This window comes from Dermacentor albipictus, chromosome 1 (genome assembly GCF_038994185.2).
Source record: "Dermacentor albipictus isolate Rhodes 1998 colony chromosome 1, USDA_Dalb.pri_finalv2, whole genome shotgun sequence".
Classification (NCBI taxonomy): Eukaryota; Metazoa; Arthropoda; class Arachnida; order Ixodida; family Ixodidae; genus Dermacentor; species Dermacentor albipictus.
The window spans coordinates 420,040,828-420,057,833 of record NC_091821.1 but is presented as its reverse complement, the minus strand read 5'-3'; the positions used below and the strand labels follow the sequence as shown (position 1 = coordinate 420,057,833).

The 17,006-nt window shown below is 43.5% G+C and overlaps 1 protein-coding gene across 1 annotated transcript in view; it reads right to left on the bottom strand.

Moving 5' to 3' along the window:
- The window catches only part of LOC135900392 (uncharacterized), a 68,260-nt gene extending 51,748 nt beyond the window's left edge, over positions 1-16,512 (bottom strand). Inside the window, exons 1-6 of the mRNA XM_065429882.2 lie at positions 16,103-16,512; positions 13,951-14,004; positions 13,805-13,879; positions 9,587-9,675; positions 7,991-8,100; positions 5,588-5,630 (exon numbers count right to left, since the gene is read on the bottom strand). Coding sequence (XP_065285954.1) covers positions 5,588-5,630; positions 7,991-8,100; positions 9,587-9,675; positions 13,805-13,879; positions 13,951-14,004; positions 16,103-16,173 — 442 coding nt within the window. The 5' untranslated portion in view covers positions 16,174-16,512. The remainder of the gene's footprint in view (positions 1-5,587; positions 5,631-7,990; positions 8,101-9,586; positions 9,676-13,804; positions 13,880-13,950; positions 14,005-16,102) is intronic.
- Between the last annotated feature and the right edge of the window lie 494 nt (positions 16,513-17,006).

Here is a 17,006-nt window from a genome sequence, read left to right as displayed (position 1 = left end):
TTCGCGTTTGCTTGCTGCATGAACGGGTACCTATAAGATGCACTTTAAAGGTATGCTGAATTCTAGGAATCAAGAACGCTGAACCTTAGTTATCATGTATGCTTTTGTTATCTTGCGTACTTGCCAAACTACAATGGATATATATTGTTACAGAGCAGCGAAGCGTAAGGACTAAGAATGTGCTGAAACGTGCAATAACGATGAGACAAATTTGCAAGCTACCATAAAAACTGGAATCTAGGTTAAGTAAGTTTAGTGAAATGTACCCCCTCACTTTATATAGAGGTCTTTGGCACTTCAAATGCTGTATTACTACAATGAGAAAAAGGACGACTGACTTCAGCAATTCCTACGGCCCTGCCCTGAATTTATTTACCAGCAGTATATGAGTGCCGACTACTGGCAGTGCTTTACTACTCTCTCAGAGTGCAAAATTGCAAGTCCTGGGCTTGACTTTAAGGCTGTACATCAGAAAACAGTGTGAGAGAATACATATAAGTAAATGGGAGCATGGTGACACTGCATCGTTTTAATGCTCCCGGGAACAGAAAAAAAATTATGGGGTTTTTCGTGACAAAACCACAATCTGATTATGAGGCACGCCGTAGTGGGGGACTCCGAAAATTTAGACCACCTGGGGTTTCTTAACGTGTACCTTAATTTAAGTACACAGGTGTTTTCGCATTTTGCCCCCATCGAAATGCTGCTGCCGTGGCCGGGATTCAATCCCGCGACCTCGTGTTTAGCAGCACAACACCATGGCCACTAAGCAACCGTGGCGGCTTTCCAGGAACAGAAAATGAAATGACGTTAACTGTTGATTCTGATTGAAAAAGCCCTTCTGCAGCAGCTACACTGTTCATAATGAACTTGAAGACACCATGGCAGAATTTCTTCAGAAGCATCATGCACAAGTTGTGCCGGTAAAAGCAGTTACAATTCACTGTAAAAACAGTTGAATTCGCTTGTGTATGAGAAGCCAGAAATGCTCCTCTTTTCATTGGAAGTTGCAACTGCAAAAGCAGATGATGTTAAGCTTTTTGTAGTAAAACAGTGGCAGAGTAACAGCTACCTGCTGGGACGAATCAGCAGTGTAGAAGAGAGGTCTCGTTGGTCATCACAGTATGTGATCGGGGCACAAAAATCCTGAAGCTGCGCTAGACAGGAGGCCATCACTTTTAAGTACTGAGCCCATAAGCAATTAGCACCTTCCTGCCCGCGGGAAAAGCAGCAGCTCTTCGGTAGTCTAGTAAAAGCTTTTTTTTCAATTACAGAGCATGCTTGGTACTAAAGTGTATAGTATCAAATTGAAGAAGAAGAAATTTTCTTTCCGAAAGTGCTAGTTCCAAATAACATGTTTATTCAAAAGAATTTGAAAAGATTTACTTTTTAGAAAAAAAAAAGAAGATATCAAAACGTCATTGTTGCTTTCACACTGAAAAACCTTTAAAAACAATTCAGAATATACATATTTTCAACGTAGAGGACCCGTGCAATATACCAGAATATACCTTTCTAGGGAAAAAAAGTTCTTGCAATACAAAGGAAAATAATTAACCCTAGTGATTAGCTCTAGCACAATGCTGAAGTCGACTCCCAGCCTTTTTTTCCTGTGAAACTTGACTCCCCGTATGGCCGCCAGCAAATAATCTAGAGTGAAGGATGTTAACACCCTGCAGGTAAGAACTGTGACCTTTAGAATATGCAGCATATGTTTTTATCAATGCATGGCAGCTTTAAAGCGGTTCAGAGTAAAAAGTGAAACTGCGTTATGAAATCTGACAAGCCAAAGCTGTCTTCCGCATCAGCGCTGCTTCTGAAGTACAAAACCTTGCGTGCAGATGCATTACAATTGGTAGAAATGCAATGCTTCCATGCACGATGCATCTTAGAAATTGCGAGCACTTATCCCCCCCACCATGTCCCTTCTCCGGAGGCACTTTCAATATTCGCACGCAGCGGAAAAAAGAAAATCGAAACTCACTAAATAGTTCCTAAATAATGCAATAAATGCCGCTAGCTGTCCGAGAGCACTCTGAAAACGGCAAAAAAAATTTTGCATTTGCAACCATAGATAGCGGGTTATCAATGGGAATAGGCGCGGACAGGAAAGTGATAATGTGTGAATGACCAGCAGTAACTCGAGACTGTCCAGCTACATAGAGTGATCACCAAACCTACAGTGCCCAGTGCACATCACTTACTGCTCAATGACAGTGTTGCATGTGCCTTCAAGAGTCCAACATAACAAATGCCTTGGACATCACTGATGTACGACGACAATGGGACAACGTCTCTGAAGTGATAACAATGGTACAACGACAGCGTAATAATGTGAACAACATTATTACAATGGTATGACGACGATTGTGTGATGACTGCAAGAGTCAGACTACGAAGTTCAATTGACGAAGATGGAAGGACCACGACAGCATCAGGGCAAGCCTATGACAATGAGCGCATCATGGCGACTGTGTAATGAGAAGGCAATGACAACGATGGCATGGCAATTGTATGAAAACAATGGGATGACGACAACCATAAGAGGAAGATGGCATCACAACAATTGTATCCCGATGACTGTACGGTAACAATTGTGCAACAACGAAATGATGAAAGTTGGATGAAGCTGGAGTGGCGACGATGGAAAAGCGCTAATGGAATCATGATGATGGTATGACTACGAATGCATGATGATTGTCTGATGACGATAGCAGGGCAAGAACGGTACGATATAAGTCACATGACAAAGCTGGAATGACGACGATGCAATGATTACGAGCACATACACAGTGGACCAAGCCATTTAGAAATTGGACCACTGGGTCGGTATAGAAGGCATGATGAGGAAGTCACGACGAGAGTCAGACGACTAAGCTTGAGTGATGATGGTACCACCACGAGCACACAAGCAGTGGCCCGAGCTGGTAGACAACTTTGTACACTGCATTGGCATAAGAGGATAGAGTAGATAGGAGACGGGCTTAAAACATCTGGGGCCATTAAAGGTTGCCAATCGCATCAAGAATTAGTCAATACAATTATCCTTGTTTTTGCCGGTTGATAGGTTCTCAGAAAACACAATCTTTTGGCACTAACGTTCAGTACACTGCCAAATTGCGATCGCATGATATGTTTTCCAGCTGCTTGATCCCATGTAAACAAGAAAAGGTGCGAAGTCCACACTATCGAGAACAGTAGCCTTCTGCTGCCGCAGCTACCATGACAAAGCTACAAAGTGAGCATCATGCTTCACTCTGGCGGGTTTGTATTCCGGCAAAGCCCAACAGCTCGATTTCATTTCAGACTGTCACACCATAAACAAACAACAATGCTCGCATTGGGCTGCTCTGGCCTCACTAGCTCGACATGCATCGGCATCTCGTGCTGCAACGATTTGCGCTGAATGAACATGTCCAAGCTTATCACAAAAATTCCTTGGCCAAAAAAGCTGCTGATGCAGGCCAAATTTGAGGAGCGCAAACATAAGCTTGCCAAAGCAGGAAAAATTACAATGTGAATCTCGAGTTGCTTGGGCCCCACCAGTACAGCGCGCATCGATGTCTCGTGCCGCAATGATTCAGGGAATACTTCGCCTTAGGTAAATGTCAACTACAGTCGAGTCTGCCAAATTTTTTAGTGACTTCGGATTGTACATTTTCGCGGTTACAGTAAAACCTCGTTAAACCGTACCAGCTTAAACAGTAGTTTCGTTTTAAAAGCAGTAAAGTCAAATCCCCGACTCAGCGGCCATTGAACATGTGTTTTGTATCCACATAAACCGTACCAGCTTATTGCATACGCATCAGTTAAAACGTAGCGTTTCAACTTTTGGTCGCGCAAAGACAGCAGCATAGAGTTTCTCACAATAACACCTAGAGGGAAATCTGGCGCCACCTTCTATAGGAGTTTCTTAAGGAGGCACTGTGCTGTCATGGGAATGACGGTATATGTGTCTACGAGGCTCGTGTTGGCTGGTGTTGTAAGAGGCTTCGTCTAAAACGTGGATATGGCTACACAAATAACGCATTTTCAAAGTAAAATCTTCATAAAATGTTTCTACTCACGCATATTACATCTTTACTCACCTACAATGGCATGACCAGGCGAAGAAAAGCAAGAACAGACGACCACCTGTTTCAAACGCGAACCTTGCCGTCTGTCCTACAACTTTAGCGGCCCGCTGATACTTTTTAAGCAAGATATAGTCGTACAGGCAATAACAAGTTCTCATAGATAAACAAAATATGTTTTCGCATAATAATAAAACTAAAACAGCTCTTCACGTGCTGTTTTAGTAGAAAATGAATCATTGTGACAGACGGAACGGTACTTGCCAAGCGTGTCTTCAAGGTGTCCTGTCTCTCCGAGAACGATGCCAATCCGAAGTGACAATATACCGGCATTCCCATGCATACCACACCGCAGCAGCGCAAGATTTCCCTCTAGGTAATGTAGTGAGAAACTCTATGCACGGCGGTGCATCGTCTCCATCGGCGGCCCAGCAGAACAAGCCTCAGAGATCGGAACAACGGCCTCCAAGCACCCTGTGCGTTTGCACGTGAAGCCACATCAACGTCACAATCATTTCGACGCCGTGCCAGAGAGCTTTATGGCGTCGTGCAAGCGAGGACTCGCATCATTCGGCAGCTTGGATAAAAAAGACGCCAGGTGCTCAGCATAGAAGAAAAATTAGACATCGTCCGTGCTATCGAACGTGACGCGAAGTCGGCGCTGGCACGCGACAAGGATCTGCTGTTGACTATGGTGCATCGCATTTGGAATGCGAAGAAGTTGCTCGGCAGCGCTGCTGCGATCGCGAAGACATGTCGGCTATGAGGTTCGACTTTTCGTTATCGCTGCCTGAGTTGTTCCCGAAATGTCGCCTAGCGACAGTGATAAGGACGACACGGAAAGCGACAGCACGGGCGATTCAGGCCCGACAGTGGCAAAAGCTAGGCGTTACGTCAGCCTAATGAATGCAATCGTCGCAACGAGAACAGGGGCGCGATAACGTAACACTATTCCAAACGAAAAGTATTCCAAACTCCGGCACCCAGCAATGAAAATGTGCCCCCGAGACTTCTGCAGCACTACTGCGCGCGTGCACGGAGAATATGTAATGCCAACGAGGAATCTGCCATGCGAGTGTTTGCCGAGAAGAGGGGGCTGGCTGAAAAGCTGGTACGCAGCTTCAGTAAGTTTGAGGCCGCTGTAGTCGTGCTAGGCCGCTGCGGCATCAAATAAAAATAACACTTTTGTTGCGCGAAGTGAATAAATACTGCATACCTTTTTCCCTTTCATCGCACTCTCTCTGAGTTCCGTTTTCGGCAGGTAAGTGGGCGATCTCCTGCTATTTCAGTCAAACAGTACTACCATTTAGTATGTAGTTATTCTGAGCTACGGCCAACTATGGTTTAACGAGGTTTCACTGTAGTATGTTTTTCCACGCACACTTTTTTCTAAAATGTATGAATGAGGTTCTACTGTATGACTTCATTGATATCTGATAATTCATTATATCCGTGTTCATTATAGCAAAGTTCGGCTGTACATACAATCAAAATGTGGGAAAAAATGAGCTTACCAGTATGCACAACAAATGCCCTTTTGGTCGTTGGACGTGAGCCCTGATGGAAGAAGACAAGTGATTGTAGTATTTTGAAATTGACAGAGAATGGTGTCTTATTTTACAAAAGCAGTGACACATATTTTTGAAGTTGTAGAAACTGCACAACCCATTTTCACTCGTGAGACTGCACTCAGCGAATACGAATATTAGGAAACACTTATAAGGTATTTAAAATCAATACTAAAATTGGTCTCGAAGCACAAGACCTGAGGTGGCTTGCACAAACATTTAATAACAAAAATAATAACGAATTTAAAGGGACACCAGAAACTCAAGTTAAAGTGGTAGAGCAATGTTCTAGAACATCTAAGGCGTGAATTTAATCGAGAACAGAGCTTTAGTAACCGAGAAATTGAGGTAAATGCATGACACGATTTGAGACCCCCCAGCGGCATTCCGGTACTAGCCTGATGACGAAAGGACTCCTCATAATTTGTGTTACTAATACTCAACTACTCGTATTAAAAATATCATTTCATTCGATTATAAGATGGGAAAAAATGCTGCTTGTCTACGTCTATTTGATTCTAAGAAAAAATAACAATTTGACGTTACCCTTCAGTAATATGGGTGTTCGAAAGGTTTCGTTTTCACTCGACTCTGCGCGCTCGACTCTGCGCCGCGCACGCTTTGGAGTTTCAGTACTTTCGTTATCGCGTCGTGCTGTGAGGGTTCTGCTGGCTCGCGAAACTTTCATTTGGAACAAGCAGCGAGAATGCCACGTCCATGTGATGTCGTGGGAAGCCCTCGTTGCTTTCCCGCTCCGGAGAGTCGGTGTTGAGACCGCCGTCGTAGTACGCAACGACGCCGGCAGTGCGAGCTCTCAGCAGCAGGTCGCGCTCGTCGGTGCTCAAATCGCTGAAGTTGAGCCCACCATCGCGAGCCAATCTGTCGGTGTCAGGGTCCATTGCGACGAGCGTCGAAGTTTGCGTCATAGAATGAAGTACCAGCTTATGGGCGTCTTGTGCTGGAGCTTGAGGTATAGTAGCGGCGCCTGGTGGCGGTGCGGGAAACGACATCTGGGTCGGCTGTGGCGAAGCACGTTTCTAGGCCGAGTTTTGCGTCGATTCGCACTTTTTTATGCCCTGTTGCGAGTGCGAAAAGGCTCGTCACTTCTCACAGACCACGCCGACCACGCTGCGAGCTCGCCGTAGCCTATAGTTTAACGAAAACGGACTCTCCGTGTGCCATGGGACGTAATGTGGGACGTAATTCGTTTCTCCTTCCGCTAGCCACCATACTCCCGCTTTCGCTCTGCTGTCGGCTCTGTCTTGGCTCTGTTTCTGGCCGCGCGTTTGTGTTTTGCGCAGAAAAGCCGTAGCGCCGTCTGCGGACGCCGTTCTACTCACCGATGGCGCAACGTCACTATGAGACCATGATGTCAGTACTCCTGTCAGATGTGGTTTCACGGCAGCAAGGAGCACGCTGCTGTAATGCTACACTATCATGTGAAACTCGCACTGCCATGGAGCCACACAAAGGCGAAATTCACTTATAACCAGCACTACGGGTGTTAAAACTCCCTTTCTGCCTATTTTAAGGCCACTATTTTGCTATTTTGTGTTTTAGCTGTGCTAGTAATGCAGTATTTTGGGCAATCCCCACTGAGACCTAATAATCCCTATAAAACAAACAATGCAAGGTTTCTAAAGCTGTAATTTAACATTCTCAAGATTCAATGTTTGCCTTTGATGTCTGCCTAAACTAAATAATCACATTAGGAACAGCAGTTGCTTTGAGTGGATGCAGTGGAGGATGACATGGTTATTTGTGTAATGTAGCAAAGCAGGTTTCATATTGCAGTTACTGGGTAAGCATCCACCTATAACACAGGGGGGGAGAGAACAAAGCAAGACAAACTGTTCTAATCAAATCAAATCATGGGCCTCTGACATCTAAAACCAACCCACGGGTTTGTGGGAGATGCCATAGATGGGGGTTTCAAATCGATTTCAGCCATGTGGGGTTATAAATTTATGCACATCTAAGTCTTAAAGCTAAGCACACAAGTGTTTTTTCATTCCACCCCCATTGAAATACAGCTGCCAAGGCCAAGAACTGAAACTCTGACCTGATGCGCGACTACACGTCACACCGTGGCAGGTAAGAGAGCTTCTAGCAAATTCAAATTCTGAAGAGTGAACATTCAAGCCTCCTTCCCAAGAACAACGATATTGAGAAGTGAATAATTAACTACAGGATGGGGCCACTGAGTGCCAGCAAAAACTGTCAATAACTGCGAATATGCTTACAATTACATTACGATTATGTCTCATGAGGAGTCCACTCTATTTGCAAAACATAAGCTTCGTACATGCCATACAAATAGTGGGGGATCTGAACCAAAGGGAAACTCACAAATGTCAGGGAACTCTTGCACGATGTCACCGCTTTCTGGACAGATGAAAGGACTGAAGGCTGCTCCAGCGATGTGTCTGCCGATTCTAGCTGGCCCTTTGGTGATGTGACTGAAGATGCAAAGAAGGATAACACAGTAGATTTACTGCCCCGTATATTTTTTTAAAAGTATTATTTAACACTCTAGTGCAAATTCCATAAAAGTAATTACATTCATTGAACAACTGGGATGGTAAGCAATATTTAATAGACACTAGCACCAAAGAATGCTGATAGCTGTGCTCCTTTTTGACGCTGAGGCCTTAGGACATGTGGTGCCATACCACTGCTACCCCATGAGATGACACCTCATATATTAGTCACCGCTCCCTTTTCTAAGTGACACAGGAATGGTCGATAATGTTTTAACTGGCCTTCTTCCCTTTTGCTTCACCCAAAATGACCGACATGTTTCCTGGAATAGGACAATGAAAATGGAAGACGCAAGAAGAAATTAAGGTTAACTCCGCAGGTACAGAGAGCCAACTAAACTTTCAGATTTGTTAGCAATAACCTAAATTTTTAATAACCTGAGTTCAAGTTATTGCAAGTTGACCCAACTTACAGGCACACGCACACCCTATAAATCATGGTTCTGAAACATGCGTCAGGCACTGCCCTGCTTACATACTATATTTTGCAGCACTCTGCGGGACTCACCATAGCACGTTAAACTGCCTAAGTTGTTAAGTTGAAACTTAGTTCTAAGAAAAATTTAAAGATCTACAGAAACAAACTTTCACTTTGGCTAAATTAATTATAAATTGGAGCTTTGCTCTTTGGCCACAACAGCACAGTTGGCGGCAAAACCGCTCTAACGCAGCATCACGGTGGTCGGGGCCGCTTGGTGTTCTGACCTAATGCAGACACTGCACCACTGCAGCTCTGTCTGAAGAGTCACAAGAAGTTTTAGTAGGGCAGCTTAAAGGTGCACTGAAACTCTTTAATGCTGCAATGTGAGAACGTAAGCCAAATATTATTTTGCCACTGCATAGAGCAGGAAGTCTACAATCTCGCATAAAAGCAGATTTCTTGCTCTCTCCTGTGACTTTCCAAAACCTCCGCTCTTTATCTGCCACGTTACATCAGCCATGACATCACAACCAGTGTGAGTGCCCATAGATGGCAGCCACTGGGTGATTGTTCATAGCCATGCATTACTATCACAATTGCATATCTAGAAAACAGGGAAGTGGTGGTTGTTAATGCATCCTGTATGCCCTGTCATTGCTACTTTGTCACTCTCAGGTACTTTTGTCAGACACAACTTCAGAAGTATACCATAAGCACACCATAGAAAGAAGACAAATGAGCTGTAGGCAGGGCACTGCCATCAGCATCGCCTCGTTGGAAAACCAATGAGTTGAGCAGGGGAGGGGGGTGTAATGCGAAAAATAAGCACTGCACTAAATACATCGCCGTTCATATCAGGTACTTTCAAAAATTTCTTCAGAAACATAGTTGCTTAAATATGTTAGCATCCCAGTGTGTTTTTCAGGTTTCAAGAAAAGTGTTTCACTACCCCTTTAGCTATAAGTAGCAGCTGCCAACTCTCACCTTCCACACCTGCATCGTTCTTGACAGCACACACCAGTTGCTTCACCTTATCAACGAGCTTGACTATGAGGTCACTCTGTGTGAGACTCCTGCAACAACAAGGTTGAAGCATAGCTGCATATGAAACTTACAATTATTCATGCACGAAATAACAAAGAAGAAAACAAAAGCAGGCAAACACCAGTGCTTATTTCTTTATGTGTACAAAAAGGAAGGCAAGTTTCCAGTGCAAAGGTGGGATAAAAAAATCTGGCAGTTTTGCCTGAAAGGCCAAATGTTCAAAGTGATAGCAGGGTTTAGTGTTGCATACAAGCACAGCACCCTGGTAGATACCAGCAATCTCGCAACAACTGACGTGATAAGGAATGCCAGCAGCAACATTGCAAGCACCTCAACTCGATGGTGCATGAGATGAGATAGACAAAAAAAAAACCTAAGGGTTTGCCAGTACCAAATGGTAGGATTAGATAACTTTAGCTTGACATCTACATCTTGACATCTACTGCCCATTACACTCAAACCAGTCTAGGTGCCCTGCAGTGTGATAAGCAGTAAAGACAGCAAGGCACCATGCGCTCATAAGCAACCACGGTGCTCATACGCTGACTTAATTTGAGACAACATGTCATTAATTTTACTAGGTTGTGTAGCAAAGCACTTTTAAAACTACCATATGTCTCAATTCCCTCTGGTGCACAAAAATAGTGCACATGAAGCAAATGACAGCATTGATAAGTCTTCTCCTGCACCATGCGGCTGACCCTTTACTCAAATGTTAATGAAAAATTCTATTCACTGGCACACCTAAATGTTCAAGTGAGTATAAATGCATTCTGTTTATAGAATAGAACCGCATTCGTTGTGAATAGCATCCTTTTCACTTGCAAGCACCGAGCAGAACCCTCATCACTTGCAAACAATTAGTTGCATCACTTGCGCCTCCATACATATCCTCACGACTTGATCACACAAATAAAGTAGGCACTGTAATATGGAAAACCAAAATCCTCCCTTATTCATTAAATGCTAGCACATGCTATGACTGGAATGGCTTTCCCTCTACCATTGCCACAATTTCGTACAGACTTCTGTAAGGGCCGTATTTCTTTTTTCACAATTTTGACGAGGTATGGCCCTTACGCGGGACCAAACCTCTAGGTCAAAATGGTGCCAGTGTTGCCATCGACTTGTGCACACCCTAGATCAAGGTCATCAAGGTCAACACACAGCTTTTGCCATCTAGTAGCGGCACGCGGAAGTACACAATGCACGAAAATTAACCAATGTGTGCGGGGGGCATTGGGGCACCAAACACAATTGCTTCTTTGTCAGAAATTTTTTCCTCCAAATTTTGGGGTGCTTAGTTGGGGCTGTGGCCCTTAGATTGGTGAGGCCCTTACACGAGTCTATATGGTAGTCATGTTTCATTGTTTAACTCTACCATTTGTCATTTATAACACTAACGACTTAGTGTTATTTTGTGTTCTCTGTTCTTTCACACTTTAAATGCTGTTATAAGCTGGCTGTTATTGCTGCTGTTGTAAATTTTCACACTAGCTGAATTGTCAAACTGCTCCCCTCAGTAATGTTTGTCTTTTCTTTGAGGGTACTAATAAATAAGCAAATAAATAAATTAAAAAATGAATGAATTAAGTTAATCAAACTACTTTACGTGCCGGAACCCCAATCTCGTTATGAGGCACACCGTGAAGGACTGGATTAATTTTGACCATGTGGAATTATTATGCGAAGCATATTACGAGAGCTCAACCCAGCTCCTCAGGCGCGGCGGTGTCGCCTTCAATACCACGTGACACCGTGACGTCACGACAGAGGAGAAACGGGGCTTCAACTCGCGCCGTCGCTCGCGGCGTCGCGGCGGTATATAAGCAGCTGCGCTTGCCTCTGCTAAACACTCACGAGGTGAGATGCCTCCTGGAGACAGAGCTGCTCGTTGTAATGAGAAGCGAAGGTTCCGGCGTGCTACAGAGACTGATTTTCTAGGTGGCTTTGGCTCAACTCTTGCAAGATGGGCTGGGTGGGAATCGAACCAGGGTCTCCGGAGTGTGAGACGGAGACGCTACCAGTGAGCCACGAGTACGATGCTTCAAAGCGGTACAAAAGCGCCTCTAGTGAATGCGGCGTTGCCTTAGAAACGAGCTGTTTCTAAGGCTCAGGCGTGCGTCGCTTGCTCAGGCGCACATTTCGTTGCCGCGCCGAACGCTGCGTTGCTCGACGCTCACCGCGTCCAATGCGGGGCGCGTAGTCGCTGCGGCGTAGCCCATTCACTTGCCCTTGGTGCGGAGGGCGGCCATCTCTTGACCATATCACATGGTCGTGCCAGAGTCGGCCACAAGAAATCCAATCACCCCTTATGGGGCAAAACTCCTACAGTAGGCAGTGGGAGGTGTGGCTAGCCAGCACGGTGCGGGAGGACCAATTGGCCCTTCTCGACCAAGCCCGGCGTGCCGCGATCGCCAGTGGGGCCCTGGACTGAGGGACCCACCCACTGGACCTGAATGTGATTTTTTTTCTTTTTTTTTTAAATAAAAGTTTTATACTACTACTACTAGCCCATTGTCTTACACCCCTTGGCGGGTCAACGGGAACGCTGTCGCGTTCCACTCTTGAAGGCGAAGCAGAGTAACGCATGAGTTGTTTCTTCGTCTAGCCGAACCAAATATAGCCAAGCAACAGCAGTTCACCAGGCTAAACAGTGGTTCAACAACTAAAATAAAGGCTAGTATGCTTTGCATCCTGGGCTTAACCTTAGCTAAGCCACAGCCATTTTTTTACCATGCACCCAAAACATGGTACTCAAGCAGTTTTGCATTCCCCCTCCATCCAAGCACAGCCACTGTGATCTCCTGTCCAGCAGTGCAACGCCGCAGCCATTGAGCTACCACAGTCGCCAAATGTGATGATGTGATCAGAATTGTGCGTTAACAATGTCTGAGACAACCTTGCTGCCTTGGCCACACATTCAGAAATCCACAGTAATACTAAAGCACTTATGCAGCTTAAGCATGCTGGCCAAGACTTTTAGAGCATTGGTCAAGTACTTACATCAGCCACAGTGAATAGTTCCAAGAAGATTTTACAATTTGACACTTTTGTATATTTTGGTAACCTTCTCAGTGCGCAGCTAAAGGAAAGCATCAGCTGCCTGCCAACAAAAATTGACCAAAGGCAATTGGGCCACAGATGTTTTTCCAGCGTCTGTCCGTGTGTAATGCCTTTTCATTGTGTGTGCGTCCTTTGTGTTCCGCTGGTACCCCCTTTTTCATGCTTTTCTCATTGCTATTAAACAATGTCATGACAACACTAGAGATTTATTAGAACGTTGCTAAAATGGGATGAATAGCATGTGTCAAACGTTTTCTAAAAAAAAGCCAAGGTAATTTAGGCGTGAAAATATTAGACTGTAGAAATTCTAGAAAAGCCTGTACAAAATGTCTTGGGTCACCACAAGCCTTTCTTTTAGAGAAGTGACCATTTATTTAAGCTAAATTTGCACGAAGTAAAAGAAAACAAGGCAAGGAAATGTTAAAAATATACAACTGAAGTAGTCACTTCTAATGCACAAAAGTAAAGCATATTATGGCCTTCGAAACACTAGAACTCATTATTGGGGCTATTGATACTTCTTAGCAAGATAGCCCAGAAAAATTAAATTTGCCTACGGTTCATAGAAAAGAAATAATAAATTTCTCACTTATTTTTATGTCTAAATTTTATGTACAACAATTTGAGCCATATAGATGCAATAATTTTATAGCTATGAAGCTCATTTCCTTTGCAAATAAAACTGTTTGGACCTGCCCACTCTTACTTACACTGTTAATAAACAAGGAAAAAAACCTTTCTTCCTAAAACAATGACAATTTTGTGTGCTAGTTATCCAAAGGCGACATTCTTAATTATTTGAGCTGCACAAAAATGCTTTTAAAGAGCCTCACAGTGTTCCAGTTTCTGTTCCTTCAAAATTATCCACTTTATATTTAGTTTTTCTTGACATTATGTGGTTTTTGCCTTTCTTTCATTCCCATGATTTGTTTAAGGCTGCGTAGCTTCCTTTGTTTGGCAAAGCCTTATTGTTTTTCTTGAACATTTTTAGGCCCTCTGCAAGTATCACACGATCGGATCTAGGTGTGTGCATAACTGTTACAACACTGTCCAGTGAATACACAGTAAACACAAAGAATGACTTGCATGTACCTTTTTGTGACCACAGTTTTGCAAAGGGGACATGGAATCTTGTACTTGTCCTGGAGGGCTTTTTCCAGACATAATCTAAAAACAGTAAAGCAGCCATGTTACAACAGTCTCACTGCATTCTAGAAACACTATTTTGAAACACACACCTGCAGAATCGATGATGACAGCTTGTCGACAATGGATCCCGCAGAATTTCCAGGCTGCAGAAAAAAAAAAGGAATCAGCTAATTACTTTTGGAAGCAAACAAAGCATTAGGGCTGTTTTGTAAGGTGGCTTCTTCAATGATATTCTGCCTAAACAATAAATTTGGTGGTGAAAAGCTTAAAACCAAATATCCAAGATTTTACTCCTTGGTAAGACCAGCCAAAATTGTGGACATGAGTCTTTGCATTATAGAGGAAGAAATTTATGTCTTCTTAGATATATGAAAATAAAGACATAGGTGACAGGCATAGTATTTCTATATAAAACCATGTCAACTTCCTACACATTTGAAAAAGAAAAAAGAAAAGACAGTTGTACAAAAAAGTATGACCACCCTCTAGCTACTGGACAGCAATAATGCGCTTTACTGAACAAGTTTGCCTCTATACCTCCCAGCTAAGGCTATAGGTGAAGCATCAATATAGCAATGAGGCATCAACTTTAATGACCAGAATGCACTTTCAAAGTTCCCAAGGCGTGTTATCCATTCTTGACTAATATATTAGCAAGAAGGCACTAAACTGCAGCTTCAAGTGGGACAAACAAGTCAGTTTAAGCAATCTGGGTGACTGATACATTCCCATCACTGATGTCCAAAAAGTGCTGCTTGCACTGAAGATACCTCCCTGCTGCCGCAGATGGCTTGCCACATTATTAGGTTAAAAGAAAAATTAAGAATTAGTATTTTATATAATGGAGGATTTGACCACCACCTGCCTGACAGGTGGTATGTTAAATGTTGCAGAGAACACTAATTGGGTCAAAGTTTTGTGAACTACTCAGACCCATTTGACCCTCTACTCTGCACGGAAGAGGACTTTCATTGAAACATTTCAAGAGGCAACATGATATAACAGTACAATGCAGAGCTTGTAATTATAAAAATTCAAGCAGTCTAACTTCCTCCACAGCATATAGGAACATTAGCCCAACACATGATGCAGCTGTGTTAAGAGGCGCTTTCTGTATATTTGAAACATGGTAACATTCTTGACGTCATTACTCTTTCCTCCTTCACCAGTTTCACCGATGTAATTGCCACAGCATTTTACTATATTGCAGTGCTACACTTTACAAGATGAGAAGCATATTGGGAAGCACAATAGAACCTTGTTGATATGTTTTTGTTAGTCATATTTTCCCGGCTCAAACACTACGAAGCACTGGTCCCATTTAGGTTTTGTAGGGCTACATGTAAAAGCTTTCATTTATTAAGTTACCACCGACGTGACATCGTCTATCAGCGGTGCCTACATTGACCACTGCATGTCGCAGCTGGAAACGGTCACTTTCCAGAAACTGACATAGATCACACAATTACAGCGTTCACATCATTGCTGATCTCAGCGCGTCCCACAAAATTGAAAGCATTACGGAAATCTATGACGGCACAAGGGGTTGCCCCCCACCTACATTCACAGGCTGTGTCTCTTGGTTTTCGATAATACAGAAGGCTGTACAAAAACTGAAAAATAAACTGCAAGTGCTTGAAAAGAAGCTGCTATTATCAAAGATTCGACTCACACATTAGATTAAAATTACAGGCTTCATTAAGTGTGATTGGCTGTGTGAATGGTATACGAGCTCATTTGGCCAATACTTGAATAACTTATATACTTGATATAGCTAATATTAGCCTGTTCTCTTAAGCTGACCAAACCAGAACTTACAACCAATCAAATATTCCAAGTGCCATATGACCGCAAGGCATTGGTCTAAACAAAGCTAGGTCAAACAGCAATTCGGAGTAAATGACAGAGCAACACGAAACACACTTTAAGGAAGTGTGCACACTAGGGCTTTAGGCAGTACTGAGCAGCAAATTTTACGATTTGAGATCGATTTGCCGTTAGTTGTATGGTTCAGGTAAGCGTCCGCGCTCCCTACAAAAACTGGGAAGGCAGCTCACTTGCGCATTACCAAATGGCACCCAATTAGTTCAGTCACAAGACTACAACTGCAAATTGACAAACTACTACAGGAACTTTGAGTGCAAAATTTCCATCACAGAAGCATCTGTTACGTTTGAAGTGCTACGCGAACGCGTACGCTAAACGAAGGTTGCCTCACACATGAATATTCAAGTTGCTTACCAAATAGGGCACTCGAGAGACTTCACGAGCTGGAGTATAGTATCCTTGACGTCTTCCCGGAATTTATGCATAATTGTAACAATGAATGCGGCAGCAACTTTCACGCCAATATATTTTGAGGAATTGCCATTATCTATGGCGTCATGAAGAAGCAGCGACTCCGGCGTCTCCCTGGCGTCTTCGTTGTGGTGGTGTTCGACAGACAACCTTCACTCACAGCAGCAAGCTGTTCAGTGCCTACGCAGCACAACACAATCGCTATACTCGCACGGAAAAGTGAATATTTCCATTCAAATAACACGGTTTAACACAAAAGCGAGCAACAAACAGTCACAAGCTCTGCGCCGCGCTTACCGCCAAACATATGCCAAATGTGTTTCCCGCACTTTCTCATTTTTTTCCGCGCGGAACAGAAAGACCATAGTTGCTAGTTCATAAAGGGGCGTGCGCTTTTCATCTAAAAATGGTTGAAAAAGGATTTTCCGCGTACCACTGCCCTGTTCTTGCTCAAATTTTGCAGCAATATTGCATTTTATGTATATAATTGTGCAATATAACACTTACTACTAGTTTGTCTTTTTCTGCGCCTCTTGGATGCAAACCTGTGACGCTAAGCCTGAGAAAATAATTAAAGCGAATCTCGAAGGACATGCTTTTCTGAATTGCAAAGGCCGAAGATGACATAGCCGGTACCGGCCGGTACCTTTGATATATCTATAATGGCGCAACCTTTTAGCGCAAGCATAGCACTGGTAAGCGCAAATTCATTTTTTCTACTAAAAGTACGTCTTGGTTGGTGATGTTCCCAACATGGTGACTATGACGCGTGTGGTACCTCGATGGTGAGATGATAGTGATGGATTGGCGTTAGTCAACGTCCAATCATGCAGAAAGGATTCTCCAA